Source organism: Cyprinus carpio, chromosome A18 (assembly GCF_018340385.1).
Source record: "Cyprinus carpio isolate SPL01 chromosome A18, ASM1834038v1, whole genome shotgun sequence".
Lineage (NCBI taxonomy): Eukaryota > Metazoa > Chordata > Actinopteri > Cypriniformes > Cyprinidae > Cyprinus > Cyprinus carpio.
This window is the reverse complement of record NC_056589.1, coordinates 12,238,408-12,259,005: the sequence shown is the minus strand read 5'-3', so window position 1 is coordinate 12,259,005 and position 20,598 is coordinate 12,238,408. Positions and strand designations below refer to the sequence as shown.

At 38.5% G+C, this 20,598-nt stretch overlaps 1 protein-coding gene across 1 annotated transcript; it reads left to right on the top strand.

The window, feature by feature from the left end:
• The first annotated feature begins 3,757 nt into the window (after positions 1-3,757).
• Positions 3,758-18,709, top strand: pdcd5 (programmed cell death 5). Its single transcript, XM_042775032.1, has 6 exons — positions 3,758-3,945; positions 11,771-11,814; positions 16,382-16,443; positions 17,609-17,700; positions 17,784-17,855; positions 18,284-18,709. The coding sequence occupies exons 1-6, from the start codon at positions 3,880-3,882 to the stop codon at positions 18,329-18,331; spliced, it is 384 nt and encodes a 127-aa protein (XP_042630966.1). The 5' UTR covers positions 3,758-3,879; the 3' UTR covers positions 18,332-18,709.
• The last annotated feature ends 1,889 nt before the right edge of the window (positions 18,710-20,598 follow it).

Sequence of the window (20,598 nt, the reverse complement as noted above, 5' to 3'; positions counted from 1 at the left end):
CTTGATAGCGAAACTATCGCTTACTTCATTAAACAAAGTAAGACGGACCAAGAAAGGAAAGGCCACTACATATTAATTTTTAATCTCCCTTCTCCAATCAACCTTATCAGGCTCTCTTTTCTTAAGTCTTACTCAGGAACGCTCAATCTAAATCCGCACTGGACCCTGTCTTTGTCGACGACTCTAACCATCCCGTTACACGTTTTTGGTTCCAAAAACACTTAAAACATATCTTTGCTCAATCAGGCTTACCTGCAGAAAATTTTTCCAGCCACTCATTTCACATCGGGGCAGCAACTACAGCAGCTAAATTAAATCATGTTTGTTTACTCAATTAATTAGAAGCTCTCCTTCCTAATGCAGTAAGTCACTGCTCCTTTGGTCACAGTAAGGGCCTTCCAGCCGTCGTTTCAAATCTCCTAACCTATTTAGCATCGGACAGGGCTCTCCCTTCCGGTGCAGCAGGACCGTGGCTCCCTTCGGTCGCAGTGTGAGCCTTCCATCTGTCGGTTTGAGTTGCACTGTGTGCTCAACGGCGGACTGGGCTCTCCCTCCCGGTGCAGCAGAGCCATCGGCTCCCTTCGGTCACAGCGGGAGCCCTCCATCCGACCCATCAAACCACGCCTCGTATCCAGCCACAAGGGGGACTCTCCCTTCCGGTGCAGCAGAGCCGCAGCTCCCTTCGGACGCAGCGAGAGTCCCTCCATCAGTCGCGTCTCCTTGCTTAATTAGCATTGGACGGGGCTCCCCTTCCGGTGCAGCAGACCCATCGGCTCCCTTCGGTCGCAGGGTTAATCCTCAGTCTGTCATTCGAATTACGATGCGTACTCGGCGGTGGACGGGGGATCTCCCTCCCGGTGCAGAGAGCTGTCGGCTCCCTTCGGTTGCAGCGGGAGTCCCTCCATCAGTCACGTTACCTTACTTATTCAGCATCAAACAGGGCTCTCCCTTTCGGTGCAGCAGGGCCGCGGCTCCCTTCGGTCGCAGTATGACCCCTCCGTCTGTTGTTTCGAGTTACGTTGCGTGCTCTGCAGCAGACGGGGCTCACACTCCCGGTGCAGCAGAATCGCAGGCTCCCTTCGGACGCTGTGAGAGCCCTCCAAGGCATCAAACTGTGCCTCATATCCAGCCGCAACGGGGGACTCTCCCATCCGGTGCAGCAGAGCCGCAGCTCCCTTCAGAGGCAGCGTGAGTCCTTCCATCAGTCGCGTCTTTTTGCTTATTCAGCATCGGACAAGGGCTCCCCTTCCGGTGCAGCAGACCCACGGATCCCTTCGGTCGCAGGGTGAGCCCTATGTCTGTCGTCTGAGTTACGCCGCGTGCTCAGCGGCAGACAGGGCTTTCCCTCCCGGTGCAGCAGAGCCGCTGGCTCTCTTCGGTTGCAGTGGGAGCCCTCCATCCGACACGTCAATCTACGCCTCAATTCTCCTTGCCTATTCAGCATCTGACGGGGTTCTCCCTTCCGGTGCAGCAGATCCTCGGCTCCCTTCGGTCGCAGGGTGAGCCCTCTGTCTGTCGTCTGAGTTACGCTGCGTGCTCAGCGGCAGACAGGGCTTTCCCTCCCGGTGCAGCAGAGCTGCAGGCTCCCTTCGGTTGCAGTGAGAGCCCTCCATCAGATGCGTCAAACCGCGCCTTGTACTCAGCCGCAAGAGGGACTCTCCCTTCCGGTGCAGCAGAGCTACAGGCTCCCTTCGGTCGTAGTGAGAGCCCTCCATCCGATGCGTCAAACCGCGTCTCATATTCAGCTGCAAGAGGGACTCTTCCTTCCGGTGCAGCAAAGCCGCAGCTCCCCTTCGGATGCAGCAAGAGTCCCTCATTTGATATCTGCCATCGTGCTCATTTTATAGCGGCATGTAGGGCTCGCCAGTCCGACGCTGCGAGCCGCAGCTCCCGTCGAGCACTGCACAGGCTCTACTGGTCGCTCTGCACCTTTTCTCTTTTCAGCATGCATATTTTTTGGGGGCAACTAAAGATTTTGCTCTCTGGCTGCTGTTCCATGACTTTAAGCTTCTTTTGGGGAGTTCTCTGGGTTTGGACTATATTCTGGGCTCCAAGCCCTCCCCCAGGACAGCATGCCATAATATGCTTATACTATTTGCTATCAGATTAGATGTAAGGGTTAACTTGTGAAGTGATGTTTTATTAACAAGGTTCAGGAGGAGCACGATCAGATAATAAACCAATTTGGCACATGTGTAACTCGTTTAGCTAACCATCTTAACTAGCACAATACGTGTGTATATAAATGCAGCCTACTTACCTCTATCCTGCGACAGTTTTCCGGCATCCCTCCTCCACCCCAACTCCTCACTCCTAATCTGTTTTTATCCCACATTAGGGACAGGGGGAGTTCTTCGGGTTCGGGCTATATTCCGGGCTCTGAGCCCTCCCCCAGGACAGCACGCCAAAATATGCTTACTATTTGCTAACAGATTAGATGTAAGGGTGAACTCGTGAACTCCATGTTTATGGAGTTTTGATTTATTTTAGCTTTAATTTGTCATTTTTAAGAATTTTTTAATGTATGCCTGATGTGTCAAAACTTTTTATTTATTCTTTATATTGTATATTATTTTATTTTCTTTGTTTTGTGTGTTTATTTATTTACTTATTTATTTGAAGCAGGGGCCTATTTCATAAAACAAGTTTACCAAATAATCCAGGTTTATTTCAGTTAGTCTGATTTATTTTCAGTTGATTTGGTTCAAAATAAGTCAGACTAACTGAAATAAGCCACATTTGTAAACTTGTTTTATGAAACAGGCTGTAAAAAATAACTGTGATTTTAACAGTAAAAAACTGTGAAAATGCTACAGTACAAACCTGTTAAATGGTTAACGTTAATGTCCTGTAAAATTTACAGGGAAAAACTGTAAACTGTTCCCAGAATTCTCTGCGTTGCATTTCAAATTTTGTTTGAATTTGATGTTCTTTCTTTGAAATAACTGTTTCTTATTTTTTTTCTTATCTGTTTATTAGGGTTGTATGTTACATATAATGTTGTTAAATTAATGTTTATTGCATATTTCGGTTTAATGAGTCTCACCATAATGGTGTTTAGTGCTTGTGTGAATGACTCTGTCCACCTTCTATGTATATTATTACTTAAAAGCTGCTTGTAATGGACTTTGGTTCATCATGTGACTTTCTCATCACCACCTGCTTTTGGTGGTTATCAGTGTATTACAAAGATATAAAACAGATTTCATACTTCAATATGTTGGTATATTAACATTATATCAGTTAATGAAATTACGGTATTTAACTGTAAATTTAAAGTAAAAACCTAAAACGTTGTTACCATATTTTTAACGGTAGAATTCTGGCAACTACAGCTGCCGTTTTTTACCATAAATTTGACAGATTTTTTTTACAGTGCATATACAGCTAGTGTGTAATGGTTTTTTAAGGGGGACAAATGTTCTTGTAAATAATTTTTCTGTTTTGTTTTGTTCATTATGATGTAGAATTGTTTTGTCTGTTCTATGAAAAAAAAGGTCAGTTATGAAATGGTCAAAAAATTTATTTTTTCAGTTAAATCAAATGTTCAGATGCCCAATCTTTGTTTTATTTTAATTCATTTGTTTTCTTTGTGTTCAATAATATTCATATAATAATATCGTATGACAAAACAAATGGGTAATAAACTGTAATTTTAACTTTAAAAAACGTAGTATGTTGTCTTTGGCCTATGGTCTGATCCACACTCCGGAGCACAAGGGGGCGGTAATGCACCTATAATAAGCTGGATGCCAACCACCGTTAAACTGGAAAGAAGAAGAAGTAGTTTCACTCGCTGGATCTCTCCATGCAGAAGCAGAGCACACACACCAATCGTGTTGTATTTTTGTCCGGAAACTTGCTGTGTGTTTAAGAATCATGGCTGATGAAGAATTGGAAGCCATTAGGCGGCAACGTATGGGAGAACTGCAGGCGAAACATGGGGTGAGAGAACCGGATAAAGAAACGAGCAAAAACTGTTACATGTCAGGCCCTTAATTATGAATCAAATATATCCTCATCATTAGCGTTTATTGTTGTCTGGACAATCAGGGTATCTTTCCGATCATTCATTTTTTTTTATTTAATATTGAAATCTGAAAAAAAGGTTTTTTTTTTTTTTTTTTTTTTTTTTTCAGTTGTTCAAACAAAACGAAAAATCGAGAATCCGGCTTTATTTTTCGTTTTTACGTTCAGGGATAGAAAACGAATAGGCAACTTGAATATTCGATCTCTACATGTGGGCGGGAATGAAACTTCCCTCTCCGCTGATTGGTAAACCAAATATTACAACATAATAATAGTCCTAAAAAACAACAACATAATTATAGTCCTCCGCTTCTATTGATTCTTAATATGTTTATTTCTACTACATTTTACCTCTTTCTCTTCATCAAACAGCCAGATTAACGAATGGCTTGACATAAACCGTACTGAGGTAGAGCCATTTGGTCCTTTGGCACACCGCCTGATCTATTATAGGTAACTATTAAAATCTGTGTGGCAAAGCTGCAACACACTGCAGCGCGCGGGGAGAATGTACTGTAGTGAAGCACAGACCACTATCAATTTATGTGACGCTGCATTTTGGGGTGTTTTCACATATAGTTCGTTTTAAAGGAACCAGCCCCAGTTCACTTAAGGTGAACCAGAAAGGGAACCAGCCAAAAGTGACCTCAGTCCTTTTGGTGTTCACAATACAGTGGACTCAAAAGAGAACCCGGTTCTTTTCTTGGTCCTCTTCAGCACTTAAGTGATCTCAGACCCTTTCTTGTTCACACCACAACTTCATAAGAACGCAGACTCCAGCTTTCCGTGCAACAGTGAAATGCTGGAGTCTGACCTACTGGAAAATTTGGAAGATGAAGTAGACAGGGAAGGGGGTGAGGAAGAGCTGGCAATCCCTGATCATGTCACCACCAGTCAAGACCTTTGCAGAGCTTTAACAACGCAGTTAAAATTAAAAGGGAATGTTATTAAAGTAAAAGGGAAAGTATAAAGTTAATTCAACTTGGACATTTGTTATCAGTGCTGCCGCACAAGTTTTATTAATATAGTAGCTTCGATTCTGAATCGCTACATTATATTTCTCAGCAGCTAGGGGGTAAAATTGATGTTTTAAAGTAACAAAATTCACAGCTTTGCTTTTGCAGAATGAGATGCACAGATGTAATTCACACACACAACTTTCATCTCTCTTTCTCTCTCTCTATCAATCTCTTGATGATTAATTCAAATCAATAATTCATGCATTTAAATATATGTGATCTTACCGCACTATTTCATCTCTGTGTCTGATTTAAAGCGGGCAAAAGATTCTAGATATCCTTGGCCCGTCGGGTGGTTGTCATGACAAGAATGCTTAGGCTACGTCTACATTGATCCGGATACATTTTCCAAAAGTGTCTCATCCACACAGAAACATCAGAAAAAGTAAAATTCGCTTTCTGCACATGCGTAAAGCCTCAAAAAAGCTCACTGCAGATTATACACATGGAACAGACATGAAATGTTTTCATGCAGTTTTTCTGACAGAAAATTTTACGTATTTTATTTACGAAAAGAACTCACCATTTACTGATGTGTCCAGGTCGCACACACTCACAATTGTACGTCTGATCTATAACGCAACTCGCGATCGCGAGTAAATTTGCTTTCATCTTTGCAAGACTGTGATATGAAGAGTGTACAAAGTAACACATCTATAGCAATAGTGTGAAAGTGCATAGCACATAACGTGCACAATACCAGTATAAACACGGATATCTATTGGTATAATGTGCGTCACATGATTAAACTTGCATCATCGTTTTCAAAAGCCAAAACAGAGAGAAAAAGATGCGTTTTCAAATGAAAACGTATTAATGTGGACATGGCCTTAGCGATGCATGCATTAAAATCATGTGTTGTTATCCCACTGGCATGGGACTATTTGTTCATCAGAGTGCTTGCTTCAGTGATTGAATTTAGTGAAATGTGAATTTGACCTCATGATTTGAAGGCATATTTGAATCGACTTTCAACCGGCTCGCAGTTAATCGTTTCATCCCTATTTATGAGATAAACTAATATTTCACGGTAGGGCTGAACGATTTTGGACAATAATGTAATTGCGATATTTTTTTTGTTTTGTTTTTTTGTACAAATATTGCAATTGCGATTTAAAGGGATACTCCATCCCAAAATTAAAATTTTGTCATTATTCACTTACCCCCATGTCGTTCCAAACCCGTAAAATCTTCGTTCGTCTTCAAAAACACAGTTTAAGATATTTTGGATGAAAACTGGTAGGCTTGAGACTGTCCCATAGACTGCCAAATAAATAACAGTGTCAAGCTCCAAGAAAGTATGAAAAGCATCGTCAGAATAGTCCATCTGCCATCAGTGATTCAACCGTAACGTTATGAAGCGACGAGAATACTTTTTGTACACGAAGAAAGTATTCTCGTTCCTTCATGACGTTACGGTTGAATCACTGATGGCTGATTCTGATGATGGTTTTCATACATTCCTGGACTTTAGACCAGTGGTCCACTTTTTTGGTTGCGGCAAATAATTTCACTAAACATTATGAAAAATGAATGCTTTTTTTTTATTTTAAAAAACCTACAGGAAAAAAAACCTGCATCACTTGAAACATTGATAAATATATAGAGAATAACTGTTATTATTAATATTCTCTTTGTTATTTATTTATTTATTGTGGGTTTCATGCTCTCCACTAAGGCATAGATAGGACACACACAGGCTTTCCTCCTCACCAACGACATTAAACACTGTGTCTACACCGGATGCGAGCTGCAAAATACAGTAGAACTCAACTCATTATAATCAGTGACGCTGTCTAAATGGGACGTGACACGATCATAACTAGTTATGATTAATTATAAATATTTAGATCCGCTGTAAGTATTTACTTGATATCTCAGTGTCAACTGTCTGTCAATTCTAAGAACATTACTTTCCTGTTTAAGGAAACTACTCAGAGCATGTAGCAAAAATCTGCATGATTAGGGACTCCAGTAATGAACAATGAACAACCTCAAGTGTGATACAAGTAAGACTTTATTAACAACATAAACACTTAAACTAGTCTAACATACACACACACACACACACGCATACAGTTGGCATAGGAAGAGGGGTTAAAGCTTAAGCAGTAAAGAGAAGAGAAATAAAGACATGAAGCTATGGTACAATTTGATATTCAGCAGATCTACAGGCTGAAGGAAACATCAGTTTCTTAGTTCAAACACACTTTTATAAAAAGGGGTAAACGATACTTATTGTATCAATTAATGAGACTAAGTTTGATACTTGCACGTCTTGTCTGTCTGAAAGGGAGTCCTGTTGCAATGTGAAGGCTTAAGTTGATCTTTGCTGAAGTTGGTTGATAAAAAGAACAAGTTTGAGTCAGAGGATCTTGAAGTGGAAAGACTAGGCTGAAAGCCTGGCACAAGCTTAGGTTGGGTTCTTGAGGACTCTTAGCTCTGCATCTTGCCCTGCAGTTTATGCATCTCAAAAAAACTCTAATCTGGTGATCAGTGACCTATAAAGGGTGACACTGTTACACTCTCAGGATTTGAGTGAGCCAATGAGGAATGGTAGCTTTGGAGGGAAAGTTTATGACCCTTTGTCCTCGGGCATATGTTTTGCATACAGTAGGGCTCAAAAGTTTGGGCACCCCTTGCAGAATCTGTGAAAATGTGAATAATTTTCAAAAAATAAGAGAGATCATACTAAATGCATGTTATTTTTATTTAGTACTGTCCTGAATAAGATATTGTACATAAAAGATGTTTACATTTAGTCCACAAGACAAAAAAATTGCTGAAATTATTAAAATATCCCCATTCGAAAGTTTGGGAACCCTTGGTTCTTAATACTGTGTGTGGTTACCTGGATGGTCCACGACTGTCTTTCTGTTTTGTGATGGTTGTGCATGAGTAATTTGTTTGTTATGAACAGTTAAACTGAGCAGCGTTCTTCAGAAAAATCTTTAAGGTCCTGCAGATTCTTCAGTTTTCCAGCATCTTTGCATATTTGAACCCTTTCCAGCAGTGACTGTATGATTTTGAGATACATCTTTTCAGACTGAGGACAATTGAGGCACTCAAACACAACTATTAAAAAAGGTTCAAACATTCACTGATGCTCCAGAAGGAAACAATATGCATTAAAGGGATAGTTCACCCAAAAATGAAAATTATGTCATTAATGACTCACCCTCATGTCGTTCCAAACCCGTGAGACCTCCGTTCATCTTCGGAACACAGTATAAGATATTTTAGATTTAGTCCGAGAGCTTTCTGTTCCTCCATTGAGAATGTATGTACGGTATACTGTCCACGTCCAGAATGGTAATAAAAACATCTTCAAAGTAGTCCATGTGACATCAGAGGGTCCGTTAGAATTTTTTGAAGCATAGAAAATACATTTTGGTCCAAAAATATCAAAAACTACGACTTTATTCAGCATTGACTTCTCTCCCGGGTCTGTTATGAGCGCGTTCACAACACGGCAGTTTAGTGATATCCGGTTTGCGAACGAATCACTCGATGTAACCGGATCTTCTTGAACCAGTTCACCAAATCGAACTGAATCGTTTGAAACGGTTCGCGTCAACAATAAGCATTAATCCACAAATGACTTAAGCTGTTAACTTTTTTAACATGGCTGACACTCCCTCTGAGTTCAAATAAACCAATATCCCGGAGTAATTCATTTACTCAAACAGTATACTGACTGAACTGCTGACTGAGCCAGATAACGAACGAAACATTGACTCGTTCTCGAGTCAAGAACCGGTTGCATCGGTTTTTGGATCACCGGTAGTGATGGGAAGTTCGGTTCTTTTCCGCGAACCGGTTCTTTCGGACAGTTTGATTCAATAAACCGGTTGCAGAAAACGGTTCACCAGTTCTTTTGCGCTCGACGTAATGACTTCATTGGCGATGATTGCCCTTGATTCAAGCCTTCGGTTTACCCGCGCTCATAACATTAGCACAGAATCAGTTCAGAATCAATCACCAAAAGAACCAGCTCGGTTCAGACGCGCTGTGTGTCAGTCTGCTTCATGCTGAATCACGCATGCGCAGTATCATCAGCTCCTCGGTTCTCGAACCAGACGCGTCCGACAGAAACGGTTCTTGACTCGAGAACGAGTCAATGTTTCGTTCGTTATCTGGCTCGGTCAGCAGTTCAGTCAGTATACTGTTTGAGTAAATGAATTACTCCGGGATATTGGTTTATTTGAACTCAGAGGCAGTGTGTCAGCCATGTTAAAAAAGTTAACAGCTTAAGTCATTTGTGGATTAATTCTTATTGTTGACGCGAACCGTTTCAAACGATTCAGTTCGATTTGGTGAACTGGTTCAAGAAGATCCGGTTACATCAAGCGATTCGTTCGCGAACCGGATATCACTAAACTGCAGTGTTGTGAACGCGCTCATTACAGACCCGGGAGAGAAGTCAATGCTGAATAAAGTCGTAGTTTTTGATATTTTTGGACCAAAATGTATTTTCGATGCTTCAAAAAATTCTGTACCCTCTGATGTCACTGGACTACTTTGAAGATGTTTTTATTACCTTTCTGGACGTGGACAGTATACCGTACATACATTCTCAATGGAGGAACAGAAAGCTCTCGGACTAAATCTAAAATATCTTATACTGTGTTCTGAAGATTAACGGAGGTCTCACGGGTTTGGAACGACATGAGGGTGAGTCATTAATGACATAATTTTCATTTTTGGGTGAACTATCCCTTTAAGAGTTGGGGGGTGAAAACTTTTGAACACGATGAAGATGGCCAAATTTTTCTTATTTTGTTGAAATATAATTTTTTTTCTATTTAGTTCTGCCCTTCGTAAGCAACAGAAGATACTTGTATGTTTCCCGGAACACAAATTAAGTACAATTTACCTTGACCTTCAAATTCCAAAAGTTTTCACCCTCCAGCTCTTAATGCATCTTTTTTCTTTCTGGAGCATCAGAGAATGTTTGAACTTTTTTTAATAGTTGTTTGAGTGCCTCATTTGTCCTCAGTGTGAAAAGATGTATCTCAAAATCATACAGTCACTGCTGGAAAGGGTTCAAATATGCAAAGATGCTGGAAAACTGAAGAATCTGCAGGACCTTAAAGATTTTTCTGAAGAACAGTTCTCAGTTTAACTGTTCAGAACAAACAAGGGACTCATGCACAACCATCACAAAAGAGAAATACAGTCGTGGATCATCCAGGTAACCACACACAGTATTAAGAACCAAGGGTTCCCAAACGTTTGAATGGGGTTATTTTAATAATTTCAGCAATTTTTTTTGTCTTGTGGACTAAATGTAAACATCTTTTATGTACAATATCTTACTCAGTACAGTACTAAATAAAAAAAAAACAGGCATTTAGTGTGATCTCTTTTATTTTTTGAAAATTATTCATATTTTCACAGATTCTGCAAGGGGTGCCCAAACTTTCGAGCCCCACTGTATGGTCTTTGATTGGATGTTGATGAAGAAACTATCAAAGTTTCTTCACCTCATTCATTACAATGGATTTAAAGGCTCCAGAGCTTCATAATGCGCACGGTTCAGTTAGAGTTATTTTCATGATTGTAGTATATTTAAAGAGTAAACGGAATTGAAGCTAGCTGAAATGTTTATCCTAAAAATATATCTAACAAAAATATATTAATCTATAAATAAATAAGCAAAACTGTTAAGTAATATGCTTAAGAAGCAATAACACTTGTCAAATATAATAATTTAATAAATAATGTTAGTATGAAATATAGTATGAAGTTCTTTAGTGATTCCTATTAAATACGGACAATTAACTGTCTGTTGAAAAGTTCTAATTTGAATAGAATGATGAGAATATAGTCGCAAGTGGTGATTATTGCTGTCCAAGTTCTAACGACTCATATAGAAGATATGGTGATACAATGTATTTTTTGAAACAATAAGAGTCTATGTTTTTATAAGCACTTTTCTATGTGCTCTATTAAAATAGACAAATAGTTGTCTCTTCATTTTAATGAAACTTTTTTCAATGTCATTGGAATATATAAAGTATAATATATATCATATGATATGATATACTATAATATTAAAACTGATTACATTAGACTTGAAACTACACTCTCCTGGCCAGAATTTGTCACAACATTTACACAGACTTGAAACTACACCCCATGGGCAGTATTAGTTTTAACTTTAGCATTTGGGAGATATAGGTCAAATCATTAAAATGCATAATACCAGGCAATTTATTTTGTCTTTGCAATGCTTGTATACCAGAAAGTTTTTGACAACTCTTTGCCAGCATAGTCTATATTTGCTTTGCACACAGTTTGTTGAAGATCGGATGAACCGTGTAAGAGGAGTTTAAAAGTTTTTTTCTTTTTTTTTTTTTTTTTTATGTATACATTTTGTAGGGCTTGACTCAGTGAATCGGTATGTTTGCATGAGGATGTACTACAAAACAGAAAAGGTTTTCCTTTGTGTTTTTAAAAAGTTTCATGTGCAGAAGAGACAACAACATTGTCAAAACGATTCCCCATGATAAGGGGGAAAAAATGTAGGCTAGCCCTTTCAGTTCCAGAGTTATGAACCAAAATGCAAATACATTATTGTTTATAGTTTATATGTCTCTACAGCTTACAGTTTCTGAAGTACGGACATGTTTAGGGAAGCAAAGAAGAAGAAAATTGGAATTTGATGCTTGGAACCCTAAATATATAATACGATATGAATTTTACATGTCCCCTTTTAGGACCCTTCCAGTGACCAACAGGGGCAGCAGGAGGCCAAACAGAGGTAAAAAAACAAAACAATAATAACAAACAAAAGTTGGTCCCACTTTATATTGTGTCCCTAATACCTGTGTACTTACATAATAACTACATGTGTACATAGTATGTAACCATAGTGTAAGTACACATTGGTACATAGTATCTACAGCTGTAATATTTGTGTAACTACATATATGTAACAACCCACTGAATGTTATGTGTAAGTACAAATGTGTAACAGGACATTGGTAACATCACTTTGGTAATGAAAGTACAAATGTGTAACAGGACTAACAGCACTTTTTGGTAAAGAAAGTGTTACACTTTATATTAGATTTATCATGTAATTACTCTGATGTAACACAGCAGGTGACAGTAAGTACACTGGTATTACAGTGGTGCACCAACTCCAACTCGAGATCCAACTCCTGGATCCCATTTCCAGACCTAAACCTACCCATCTCCACCCCTGGATCAAATGGTTCCAATTACTCTTATACATATTGTTGTTACAAAATGTAGTTATATAATTCCTGTTACACAAGTATTTAGTGAAGTGAAAAAAGTGTTGTTACCAATGTCCTGTTACACATTTGTACTTAGACAAACCATCCTGAGGGTTGTTACATGTGTGTAGTTACAGAAATGTTACAGCTATAGATGCTATGTACCAATGTGTACTTACACTGTGGTTACATACTATGTACACATTTAGTTACTATGTAAGTACACAGATATTAGGGACACAATATAAAGTGGGACCCAAAAGTTTTCTGATGCAGATTAAATTACATTAAAAGTTATTGGTCTTTGAAAAGTGTTATGTATTTATGTTAACCAATGTTGAACATGCTCTTTAAATATTTAAAATATCTGTTTATATGTATTTACATTTAGTTATTTAGCAGGGGCTCATTTCAATAAGGAGGTTCAACCAACTCTGAGTTAAAACTTGAACTCTGAGTTGGCTTAAGCCTGGCTCACACTACAGGATTTTTAGCCCGATTTAGCCCAGATTTCCCCCTCCCGAGAATCGGAGCAAACATCTTGTTGAGCACCTCAATCGGTCCCAATGTTCGGCGTGGATTATCTGGTAATGCGAGGCATTCACCGATCGATATTGCACCTCCCGATCTGCTCCCACACAAATCAGGGCAGCCCCGATTAATATCAAACATGTTTGATATTTAGGATTTAAATCGGGATGATGACGGCTATATGATTACGTCAGAACTTTCACAGCCAATGCGCAAAACAGCTGATGTACGGCTCTGTTGGATAGTTTCTTGACATTTTGTTGTAACACGACAGTCTGTATAATGTGTCGAAAATGCATCACAACCATAAGGAGAAAGAGAAGCGCTGGAGTAAAATCACCTCAGTTTTGAATGCACTGGTGGAGTGCAGAAAGCTGCTAGCAAGCTAGCTAACATTATGTAAATAAATATCAGTGACGAACTGCTGCATGAGATCACGTAAGGCGCTCCCTCTGGTATGGTAATCTTAATTATATCTTGTAGTGTATAGTGCGCCGCAATGTTCAAATCTTGTAGTGTGTGCATGTTTAAGATTTGAGGGAAGATAATCTGCGAAGATTCTCCTAATGTGTGTGCTGCAGCCAGATTTCATAATCGGTTAGGATTTTAAAAGTCCTGTAGTGTGAGCCAGGCTTTACTCTGAGATGGGAAACTCTGAGTTTTCAGTTTTAGAACAGCTGAATTGAGTTAGTTCAATCAAATCTGAGTTTAGTGCGTGCACCACGACTATGAAAAGCTATGATCAATGGAGCTCCGATATATTACGATTCACCATGGCAACAGCACCAGACAAAAAGCCTTCCGCATACTTCAGAGTCAGTACAAGTTTAATTCTTATCACTGTTATAATATCACAGGTGAAAACTGGCAGAACGGTAGGTTATTGAACTAACAGGCTATTTATTTTGCCACGGGCAAAAAATAAATAAAAATAATAGGCCTAATAATAATAATTTAAGAGCATTTTTCTTATTTTACAAATGATCTGCCAATAGGGTAAGAAAAATACGATAGATTTACTTTCTATAAAAAGTAAATATCATTATTAAACACTGGTTAGGCACTGTACTTCCACTTTTAGAACATTTTCTTCATTTTTATTTAAAATAAATTCTAATGTGATATGTGATGAGAAAAGTAAGAAGAACGAGCTTGGCTAAAGCCAGACTCGAACCTGGTCAGTCGCGTCACAAGCTAGTTCTCCGCGCCCAACATGTTACTGCCTACACCAGTGAAGCAGTTATTCACATGCGTCATATTTAATCTTGTGTGACATTGGAGGGCGGAGCTACTGTACATTTGCACTTAGGAATAGACACTCTGAATAATCTTGTTTTCCATTTGCGTTAAGATTATTTTTATTACCACACTGGCAGATAATTTATATTAAGTAAAATGCACTTAATTTAGATCCCCCAGGAAACAAGACTAAATATCTTATATGATTTTCTTAAATAGAAAATCCATCTTGATTTAAGAATCTTTGCAGCATGCATGAATGAATGAAGTATTTAAACATCGTTTGGACTTTAAAAAGGGGGAGGAGACCGAAAGAAACTCTGGGTTTACAGAAGAAAACCTGCTCCTGACCAGGTTAGGTTCACCGAGTAAGTTACCATGGTAACTGACTCTGAGTATAAGTTACCTCCCTTTCAGAAACGGTCTTGACTTACCCTGCTCTCTCGGGTTTGAAAAACCTCCCATTCTGAAACGGAAAATCCAGAGTTTCCCTCATTTCAGGGTTAACATACTCAGTTTTCACTTAACCTCCTTTCTGAAACGGGCCCCAGATGCTTTTATCCAAAGCAACTTACAAAATGAGGACAATAGAAACAATAAAAACCAGCAAAAAGGCAATAATATGTAAGTGCTGTGACAGGTCTAGGTTAGCCTAACACAGTACACGTAGCAAGGTTTTTTTTTCAAAAGAATAGAAAAAGAATAGAGAATGCTAGTATTAGACGGTCATTTTTTTATGCTAAATAAAAAGAAAACAAGATGGAATAGAAAAAGAATAGAGAATTCTAGTGTTAGAGGGTTTTTATATAAAAATAAAACAAGTCAAAAGAATAGAGAATCCTATTATTAGAGGGTCATTTTTTATAATAAATTAAAAGAAAACAAAGAGAAAATAGAAAAAGAATAGAGAGTACAAGTGTTAGAGTCTATCTTTTTTTCCTTTTTTTCTATAGAAGACAGTAAGAATAGAAGTAGAATAGAGAGTGCTAGAGTTAGAGGGTCAAATGAAGATGGAAGAGATGTTTTTAGTCGTTCCTTAAAGATAGCTAAGGACTCAGCTGATCGGATTGAGTTGGTTAGGTCATTCCACCAGGAGGGAACGGTTAAAGGGATAGTTCACCCAAAAATGAAAATTTGATGTTTATCTGCTTACCCCCAGGGCATCCAAGATGTAGGTGACTTTGTTTTTTCAGTAGAACACAACCGGAGATTTTGAACTCAAACTGTTGCAGTCTATCAGTCTTATAATGTAAGTGGATGGGAATCACGGCTTTGGGAGTCCAAAAGCATACACAAACAAAACCAAATTGAACACTGTGGCTGCGGCACTCTAAACTGTCTGTTCTGAGTGCGTTTTTCTGAACATTAGGCACCTGATGCGTTGTCGTCTTCTTTTTGCTTTACGGCGGATCACAGACTTATAAGTGCATTACCGCCACCTATCTCTCAAGTGGACCATTGACACTCCTAATTGAGATTGTAAATAAGAGTGTCAACGGTCCATTTGCGCCTGCTGTTGAGAAGAACGTGCTCAGGACAGAAAGTTTGGACGTTGTGGTGAAAATCTGAGGTAAAAAACTATATAAATACTGTTCAATTTCTTGCACAGACCAATGGTTTTGTGTCTTTACACATCAATGTATCGTCACAAGCCACAGTGTTTAATTTAGTTTTGTTTGTGTATATTTTTGGACTCCCAAAGCCGTGATTCCCATCCACTTACATTATAAGACTGATAGACTGCAACGGTTTGAGTTCAAAATCCTTGTTTGTGTTCTACTGAAGAAACAAAGTCACCTACATCTTGGATGCCCTGGGGTAAGCAGATAAACATCAAATTTTCATTTTTGGGTGAACTATCCCTTTAAGGTAAAAGTCTGTTAAAGTGATTTTGTGCCTCTTTGGGCTGGCACTATAATGTGCCGTTCACTTGTAGAACGCGTGCTTCTAGAGGGCACATAATTCTGAATTTGTGAATTTAGGTAAAGGGGTGCAGAGCCAGTGGTGATTTTGTAGACAAACATCAATGCCTTGGATTTTATGTGAGCAGCTATTGGTAGCCAATGTAAATTGATGAACAGAGGTGTGACATGCATTGACATTACATTGTTTATACAACATTTAACACATTTTAATAAAATTTAATTCAACAATAAACTTACTACTTTATGAAAGGCAGAATTCATTCAAATGAACCACATTTATTTAGAGGAATTCAGTTAATTTGGACAATTTTCACACTGTTTTTCTCATTGCCTAATTGTTGTCTAGATGGATTATGTCTTGACAGCTTTAATATCATTGTGACTTTAACAGAGAGACTGAGATGAGAAACTCTATATTGGCTCAAGTCTTGGATCAGTCTGCCCGTGCCAGGTGTAAGTCCATTTACAAACCTTTGCAAGCTATCACTAGTAGTTTCATGTAATCAGAGTTGGGAAGGTTACATTTAATATGTATTTCACTACAGACTAAAAAATACGTGCTTTGAAAAGTAATTTGTAACATATTTGTTGACATCCACCAATCCGCCAAACATAGGACTTGGTTTTCCTTTTGGTTAATCATTTACTGATGCTCAATAAGGCAACACAATGCATTAAGAGCTCGATTGTGTACATTTTTTGAATTGGATGAACAGGGTTACCTGTCCTTATTTTGTCTTCTAGGAAACATCATTCATCTCTAAACAAAATAAAAAATTACATGTCATCCTGTTCAAAAGTTTACACCCCCTGCTCTTAATGCATTGTGTTTCTTTCTTGAGCATCAGTAAATGTTTTCACCTTTTGTAATAGTTGTGTACGAGTCCCTCAGTTGTCATTAGTGTGAAAAGATGGATCTCAAAAATCATACAGTCATTGTTGGAAAGGATTCTAATATGCAGGAGATGCTGGAAAACCAAAGAATGTGCAGGACCTGGAGGATTTTTCAGAATAGCAGGCAGTTTAACTGCTCAAGACAAAACAAGATACTCTCAAACAACTATTACAAAATATGATAACAGTCATGGATCATTCAGGTAACAACAGACAGTTAAGATTTAAGGATATGCAAATTTTTGAATGGGGTCATTTTTATAAATTCAGTTATTTTGTCTTGTGGAGTATATGTTAACATTTGTTATGTGAAATAACTTATTCAGGACAGTAATAAAACAACACGTTAATGAAAAAGAAAAAAAAATTATCCTTCTTTTGTTAAAATTATACAAATTTTACATATTCTGCAAGGGGTAAGAAACTTATGAGCAGAACTGTAGCTTAGGGTGCTTTTGTGTCAGGGTCAGAAAATCACTATAAAATGTTTGCAGATATTCAGCAAACATTCTAAGTTGACTTACTTGTTTCTTTGAAAACAATGGTACAGCCAGTTATTATAGTTTAAAATGTGCGTTCCATGCTGGAATATCTGTTTTTGTTTTGGTATGTGTGATTCTGTGATGCAGTACTCATTTCAACTACTAGCTGTCAATATTCCATACTGCACCTTTATATTTAAAACTAAAATCTTCAGTAATGATGTTATTGCTGTTTTATTTAGTGAGTAATTTGGCGCTTGTAAAGCCAGATAAAGCAAAAGCTGTGGAGAATTACCTGATACAGATGGCTCGCTTTGGACAGCTTGGAGGAAAAGTAAGAAAGCAGATGAAGCATCATTCATAATGTTTAATGATTTTAGAATGTCCATGTTACAGCACTGAGTGTTGTATCTTTAGATTACAGAGGCTGGATTAATAGAGATCCTGGAGAAAGTCAGTCAGCAAACAGAGAAGAAAACAACTGTTAAGGTAAGTACTTTGTGATTGTATTAAAAATCTGTTCTCGAGATTGTACAAATTGAAGTTTCATAAATCTATAAACATAAAGTGACGTGACATACAGCCAAGTATGGTGACCCATACTCAGAATTCGTGCTCTGCATTTAACCCATCCAAAGTGCACACACACACAGCAGTGAACACACACACACACACTGTGAACACACATCCGGAGCAGTGGGCAGCCATTTATGCTGTGGCGCCCAGGGAGCAGTTGGGGGTTCGGTGCCTTGCTCAAGGACACCTCAGTCATGGCATCACCTGAGACTCGAACCCACAACCTTAGGGTTAGGAGTCAAACTCTCTAACCACTAGGCCACGACTTCCCCCACAAGACGACTTCCCTCACTTAAACGTAAGTGTCTAGTTAATGTCTCTGTCTCTGTTTTTTTTCCCAGTTTAACCGACGGCGGGTAATGGACTCAGATGATGAGGATGATGACTGATATGCAGGTGTCATGAGTCAGCTAGGCTTTCTGTACTAATGGTACTTTTGGTACTCTGGTCTGCTGACCAGGACATGACAGTGACTGACAGATCAGTTGTCCTGCCCAAAACACAATCACAGCCAAATAATTTTGATCTGTGGTAATACAGGAACTCTGTTACTGTTTTTCATCTTTAGTTTAGTAGATTCTCTTCAATCAACACATTGCAGCAATGCTGCTACATATTTAGACTTTTTTGAGAATACAGTGGACAATACTGATCTGTTGTTATTGCAGTAATTGGAACTTGCCCCATATCCTTGATTGTGTGGACTTTTTTGAGGAGACCTAAATGTGCAACTGTTAACATAATAAAGGCCTTAAACTAAATTTTAACAAATTCTTGTTACATCGGTTTCATTGCTTGTAACCAAACTATGTTTTTTTTTTTTTTATCTGGGCCATGCCAAAAAAATACATTTATTTGAGATCTGATGGTGCAAGAATAATATATTTTGTTTTTATTGTCAAAATATGATATTATTTTTGTCTTATAAACCATCACTTTTCAAAAACATTCCAAACTCATAAGTACCAAGGCATGTGTTTTGTAGTTTTTTCCCATGCTGGTAAGCATAAACAGTTGTGGTCAAAAGTTCACTTTACAAAGTGTTAATGATTTTAAAGGTGCACCATACAGAATTTTCCCAAAAATAAAGTACAGACATTTCTGGGCTGCAGTCTTTGGCCAGTGGGTGTGCAGCTCCCTAATAATGATGCATGATGCAGGTGAGGGCATATTGTCGGTGTCTGAAGCTCAGGAAGCAAAAATATCTTCTACTGTATTGCAGTGGCGAGCGATGACCTTTTTTAACCGGCTATGCTGAGTGATAAGATTAAAGTGTTAGTTCACCCAAAAATGAAAATTAGGCCATAAATTAATCACCCTTAAGTCATCCTAGGTGTATATGACTTTTTTCTTTCAAACGAATCTAGTCAGAGTTATATAAAAAAATTGTCTTTGATCTTTCAAGCTGTTTAATGCCACTCAGTGGGTGTTGCATGCATCAGTCCAAAAGAAGTTAAATAAAAACCACTCATCCATAAAAAAAAAGTGTCTCGCATGGCTCCGGGGGCTGAACAAAGGTGTCCGGTAGCGAATCAATGCGTTTTTGTAAGAAAAATATCCATATTCAAAACGTAATAATCACTTTAATGTAGCTTGTGCTCACTGTTGTACATGGAAGCAGCTCCAGCGGATGACGTATGAGGTCAGCTTTGCGCATGCGCCAGTGAGTCTCGTGAAAACCAACGTTTATTAACAGGAGCGAAGGAAGCAAATATATATCTTACAAAAATGCATGGATTCGTTACAGGAGGCCTTTATTCACCCCCTGGAGCCGTGTGAGGGACGTTTTATTATGGATGTGCACACTTTATTTCACATCTTCTGAACTGTTGACAACCAACATCCGTTTACCCCCATTGAAAGGATTGGAGGGGCCAGGACAATTTTTTATATAACCCCGATTGGATTTGTCTGAAAGAAGACAGTCACATACACCTAGGATGCTTTGAGGGTGAGTAAAACACAGGCTAATTTTCATTTTTGGGTGAACTAACCCTTTAATACTATCCTAATACTGCTGCAAGAATGATCCATGATAGTTTTTTGTGATTTTTGTGTTTGTGTGATGAGTTTGTCCTGAGTAGTTGAACTGGACACTGTTCTTCTGAAAAATTTGCCAAGTTCTTCACATTCTTTGATTCTTTGCTTTTCCAACATTTTCTGCATATCAGACCCCTTTATTCATTGTCATAGTCATTGTATGATTTTGTTATCTGTATTGTCACACTCAGGGCACACAATCAAGGGCCAAGTACACAATTTCCTAGAAAACAAAGTACTATCTACCCTGATCATCCTGTTAAAAAAAGAAGTTTATACCCACTTTCTCATAAAGAATTGTGTTTCCTTCTTAAGGGTCAAATAATGTTTTTGCCCGTTGTAATAGTTGTATAAGTAACATCTTAAAGTTACTATTAGAAAGGGGTGGAACATATAGAAGATTCTGGAAAACAGAATCTGCAGTACCTGGAGGATGTTTCTGAAGGACAGTGGACAGTTTAACTGCTCTGCACAAACATGGGGCTCTTGGACAACTTTCCTAAAATAAACATAGATTGTTGAAAAGAGTATGCTAAAAGTTTCCAGATAGTTCACTATTTCTATTAAATGCCCTTCAGATGTAGATTTATCCCGTTTGGAAACGGAACAACTTGAG